General features: G+C 44.8%; 1 protein-coding gene across 1 annotated transcript in view; it reads right to left on the bottom strand.

Moving 5' to 3' along the window:
- Positions 1 to 3,698: 3,698 nt before the first annotated feature.
- The window catches only part of RASL11A (RAS like family 11 member A), a 4,235-nt gene continuing 2,255 nt past the window's right edge, over positions 3,699 to 5,678 (bottom strand). Inside the window, exons 2-3 of the mRNA XM_075333945.1 lie at positions 5,279 to 5,283; positions 3,699 to 4,314 (exon numbers count right to left, since the gene is read on the bottom strand). Coding sequence (XP_075190060.1) covers positions 3,826 to 4,314; positions 5,279 to 5,283 — 494 coding nt within the window. The 3' untranslated portion in view covers positions 3,699 to 3,825. The remainder of the gene's footprint in view (positions 4,315 to 5,278; positions 5,284 to 5,678) is intronic.

Below are 5,678 nucleotides of genomic sequence, written 5' to 3' on the forward strand. Positions count from 1 at the left end.
GCAGCGGGAGCCTACGCATTTTTTTTTCGTTAGCCCTAACCCTTTTGGGTTATGTGTTTGTTTTTTTGTTTTTTTTTTTAGTGAATTTAAAAAAAAAAATTAAAAAAAAAATTGACATGGGTTTCAACATATTTTTGTATGCCAGCCAGATACAGCAGGCAGGTACGGGCTGCCCCCAAACCCTAGCTGCCTATTTGTACCCAGCTGGGAACCAAAAATATAGGGAAGCCCTTTTTTTTTAATTATTTAATGAATTTCATAAAATAATTTAAAAAAAAAAAAAAACGACATGGGCTTCGCCCAATTTATGTGTCCAGCCAGGTACAACTAGGCAGCTGGGGACTGGAATCCACAGCACAGGGTGGCCCAATCTTTCTGGGCCCCCCCTCCCGCTGCAAATTGCAGTCCGCAGCCGCCCCAGAAAATGGTGCGTTCATAGGAAGCGCCATCTTCTGGCGCTGTATCCAACTCTTCCAGTGGCCTTGGTATCGGGTGGCTCGCTGGGTAATAATGGGGTTAGGGCCAGCTTTGTATTATCAGCTGGCCCTAAGCCTGAAATTCATGGTGTCACGCCAATATTAGACATAGCCACCATGAATTTCTAGTAAAGATAAAAAAAACACAACACAGAGAAAAATATATTTTATTAGAAATAAAATACAACACAATTAGTGACTCCATCTTTATTGAACTAAAGAACCCCCCTCCGCCGTAGTCCTGGGTCGAGGGTCCCGCGATGTCCAATCCGGATCCAATATCATCTGATCGGAAAGGCAAACTGATCAGATGATGACACATCATCTGATCGGTTTGCCTTCCGATCAGATGATATTGGATTCAGGTCTTTGAACCTGATTCAAGGACCTGAATCAGATTACACATCCGCTGATTGTTTAAAAGTCCCATGGGCTCCAGGACCCGCTGGTAAGCAGCTGATGCTGTCACCTGATAGCATCTTCTGATCGTTTACGTCCAGCAAAGATCAGCTGATTCATCACCTGATTGTTAAAAAGCCGGCAGGCTTTTCACTGCTGGACGTAAACAATCAGCTGCTTACCGGCGGGTCCTGGAGCCCATCGGACGTGACGCGGGAGTCTGCAGAGAGGTGAGTAAGGTGAAGAGTTCATCCCAGCAGCGGATCTCCAGGAAACCTCGGTGATCCTCCTACATGAACTGTATTCACCTTGTGACATCCCCGGACCTCCCTGTAGAGTGGTGTCCCGGTAAAACACCGCAAGAATACTGAATGCCTGGTGCACGGCACAAGGTGAACACAGTTCATGCAGGAGGATCACCGGGGTTTTTCGGGGTTCACCTTAACGTCAGCGGGGCTTCCCTGCATTTATGTGGCATAGGCTGTGCACCAGGCACTCAGTATTCTTGGGGTGTTTTACCGCGACATCTCTCTGCAGGGAGGTCCGGGGATGTCAGGAGGTGAATACAATTCATGCAGGAGGAATACCGGGGGTTTCCTGGAGATCCCCCGCTGGGATGAACTATTCACTTTGTGATGTCAGCGGGGGTCCCTGCATTGTTTACCTGGACTCCTCACTGCAGGGAAGTTCGGGGATGTCACAAGGTGAATACAATTCATGTAGGGGCATTACGGACGAATGCCCCCCCCCCCGCATTCCTGGAGATCCCCGCTGGGAGGAACTCTTTACCTTGTGATGTCAGCCGTGTTCCCTGCATTGTTTACCGAGACACCTCCCTGTATAAGTTCAGGGATGTCACAAGGTGAATACAATTCATGCAGGATTACTGCTGGGGTATTTCCTGGAGATCCCCCGCTGGGATGAACTTGTGACGTCAGCGGGGGTCTCTGCAGAGCTGTCCCGGTAAACAATGGGAGATAATGAAATAGCTGCAGACACTGGCTATGTGGCATTCTTCTATGAAGGAATCTACATAGCCATAGCTTTCTTTTCTCCCTAAAAACGCCCAAACGATAAAATATAAAGTAACGTGGGCATTACACATGCGTTTTTTCCTGCTTTTTTTCCCCTACTCCATTGAAGTCAATTGGGGAAAAAAGTAGGAAAAACGCTAAAACAATTGACATGTTGCTTCTTTTTTCAGCAAGAAAAAAAGCAACTGAAAAAGCAGCAACGTGGGCACAGCAAGTCCCGATTCTCATAGACTTTGCTGGGATGCTTTTTCCTTGCTTTTATTGATTAAAAAAAAGCAATGAAACTGCTAGAAAAACGCCCTGTAGGCACAAGGCCTTATACAGGTAATACACCATCAATGTATAAAATAAGTAAGTGATGTACTACTGCAAAGGGGCCCACCAGAGGATTCTCCGGTTCTCCTGTGGGGCAGCCAAGGTTGACTACCAGTCTCATAAAGCCCAGCCTACTGTAATGTTACCTTCCCATATGACTGCTGTGGCCTCTGGAATGCCAAAGAAGGTGAACAGTTTTTTATTTATTTTATCTTTGTTTATTTTAATCTTTTTTTTTTATAGGGAATCTGTCACCAGGTTTTTGCCACCTAATCTGAGAGCAGCATAATGTACAGAGACCCTGATTCCACCTATGTGTCACTTACTGAGCTGTTTAGTGTAGGTGTGATAAAATCACTGATTAATCAGCAGTAGATTATCATTACAGGACTACTTGGCGTGCTGTAGGTAGTCCAGCATATTCATGAGATCTGTATAACTGCTAGATCTGCAGCAGAGAAAACTGTGATTTTAACAAAATGACAGCAAACAGCTCAGTAAGTGACACATCACTGGAATCAGGGTCTCAGTCTGTACATTATGCTGCTCTCAGATGGGGAGCAAAAACCCGGTGACAGATTCCCTTTAAGGAGTTCAGATCCAAATTTGCATTAATTGGGGTCTGGTGTTGATTTTGATTTCCCAAATTAACTAAGTCACCTAAAAATCTGTCAGGTTCTGTATTTAACAAATCAGCATCACATGTTAATTTCTGTAAGGAAAATACCCGCACCACGTGGGCATCATTTGTTCACCTCTCATGCACTTTGCTGCTATTGTGAATTTTTCCCTCTGAAAATCCAGATGAAATATCCGCCATGTGTGAACTATTTCTCAAAGAGAGAAAACCACAAAGTGTTGTGTATTGCTATGTTTGTGTTTGCAGTCCTGTTTAGTAAAGTTAAATGGAATCTGTCAGAAGGTTTTTCCTACCTCATCTGACAGCAGCATAATGTAGAGACAGAGATCCTGATTCCAGTGATGGGTCACTTAGTTTACTTGGTGCAGCGGTTGTGACATAGCTGTAGGATATAACAGAACTCAGAAAGCTAACCCTGCCCACACCACAGCTCTCTGTGTACATTGTTTATTGACAGTGAGCTGCTTATCAGAGGAGGGGTGTGGTCTGACCAGGTCTCACATAGGCACCTAATCTGGGCAGTGATAATCTCCTGCAGATAAAACACACATTGTATAGGGATAGCAGGAAATAAGTGTCACCATTAGCAGAACTCATCATCGCATCGGAATCTAAACGCAAGAGCAGCGGAGATGGCGCCATCAGCCGGAAACAGGAGCAAAATTTTCGGCGCTGGCTATATTATAAGGCTTTTTAGGTTGCGATATATTTGGCGGGTGGGCTCACTTTTTATCAGTAGCACCATATATGACAAATACCTTGTGTACGATTTCACCTCCAATGCATGTTGTAAATTTAACCCTTTGCATCCAGTTACCAGACGAACACGCCATGTAAAAATAAATACTTTATATTTATGATGTATGCCGCCATACACACTGGAATATCCATACAAAAATAAATTACTCTGTAAATGTAAAAAAACAAGAAGTCCTTAAGTCTTTTGTGCGCGGGCTCTTGGCTACGCCATGGCTGACGAGGTCTTCACTTTGGGGGACAACGCCTGTTTGAAACGTCGCTTCAAGTCCTGCATGTTTGGGGACTTTGGTCGGGGGATTATGGAGCCTCGCCTCTTATCTCCGCTGCCGGCAGACTGGTGTTTGCTGACCTCTTTGCAGAGATGATGGAACACTTCACAAACGTCCTGACAGTTTTCACTAGTGGAAATTTCCACAAATGCGCAGCCCAGTTCAGTGGCGAGCTGAATCCCCGCTTCTGGGGTCACCTGCCTCACGTGGAGAAGGTCCCCTTTATTGGCCACTATGATGATGGGAGTCTTGGTGTCGGAATGGACTTTTCGGATGTGCTGATGGAGGTGACGGATGAACTCGTAGCTTCTATAGTCTGTGATGGAGTAAACCAGGAGGAAGCCTTCTGCCGACTGCACGCACCGCAACATGTCTGCCACCTGCGAAATGTCATCGTCCATCTGCACAAAAGTCAAACACAACTGTTATACACAAACACTAACATAACAATACACATCTATATAGTGGAGGCTAAAAACCTATAGAAATAACTGAACATGGGCAGAACAGCACGTAATTACTGATAAGCCTAACAGGGATCTCTAGGGTAAAAAGGCTTAGGCTAGCTGCACACGTTGAGTTTTTTAAGTCTATGAGAGCCGTGACTTGCTGTGCACACGCTGCTTCTTTTTTCTTTGCAAATTTTGTCAATTGTTTCTGCGCTTTTAGGTTATGTGCGCGCGGTGCGTTTTTGCGCGTTTTTCGGGTGCGTTTTAGCTCTAAAAACTGCATGACTTTGCTTCGCCAGCAAAGTCTATGAGTTTTCATTTTTGCTGTCCGCACAGTGCAGTTTTGTTTCAGGTGCGTTTTTGTGGTGACCACAAAGATGCAACATGTCAATTATTTCTGTGTTTTTGCCAGCGTTTTTCACCCATGCAATGCAAAACGCGCAAAAATGCATGCTTTTTTTGATGCGTTTTTGTGCGTTTTTTAGAGGCCAAAAATGCTGCATCTTTGTGGTCACAAAAAAAGGCAACATGCGCACATAGCCTTATACTGCGTTTCTATAATCCCCTGCAATGATTTATCACTACAGGGGATTATATTGTAGCACTTTGCCTCACACACCATGCATACAGCATGTTGTGTGAGGCGATCGGTAGCTCAGTAACCTGGGGTCATCATGGTAATGACCCAGGGTTGCCATGGCAGCGACCGGGTCCCTGTGATCGCAATTCAGGGATGCAATTGCCAGGGAGAGGTAAGTGATTCCTCTCCCTGCCTCCTGAATGCTGTGACTGCATTGATCGCAGCATTCGGGGGGGTTAATCTGCCGAGAGCGGCGCGGGCACCATTCCGGGCAATGAGAGCCAAGTTCCAGCTGTAACATCAGCCAGAGACCCAATGGCGATAACGGGGGTAGAGAACCTGAACCCCCACAATTGCCATTACTAAAAAAAAAAAAAAAAAAGCATGAAAAAACATGTAAAAGCGATAAAAAATGCGCTTTTTTTTCTGCTGCGTTTTTCCTGCACATAACAAAGCAACGTGTGCACAAAGCCTTACAGAGCAAATACTATCTTTCCTTATATGTCGGACAATTCGGAAATAACTTCTTTTAGATCCATATTATTCCTCCTAGAAAAGTATGAGCAATCTGGGCACTACCATTGCCCTTGTCAAAAGAGTGTGTCCCTAACACGATCCGGTACTGTCGATGGTAAATTCACAGATTACGTAAGAAAACAGGACAAGTTGATCATTTAGGCTGCTTTCACACGTTTTTTTAGCATGCGTCATGAACGTTTTTTTGCTGCAAAAGCGGATCCTGTTTTTGCAAAGAAAA

This window comes from Anomaloglossus baeobatrachus, chromosome 2, assembly GCF_048569485.1.
Source record: "Anomaloglossus baeobatrachus isolate aAnoBae1 chromosome 2, aAnoBae1.hap1, whole genome shotgun sequence".
Lineage (NCBI taxonomy): Eukaryota > Metazoa > Chordata > Amphibia > Anura > Aromobatidae > Anomaloglossus > Anomaloglossus baeobatrachus.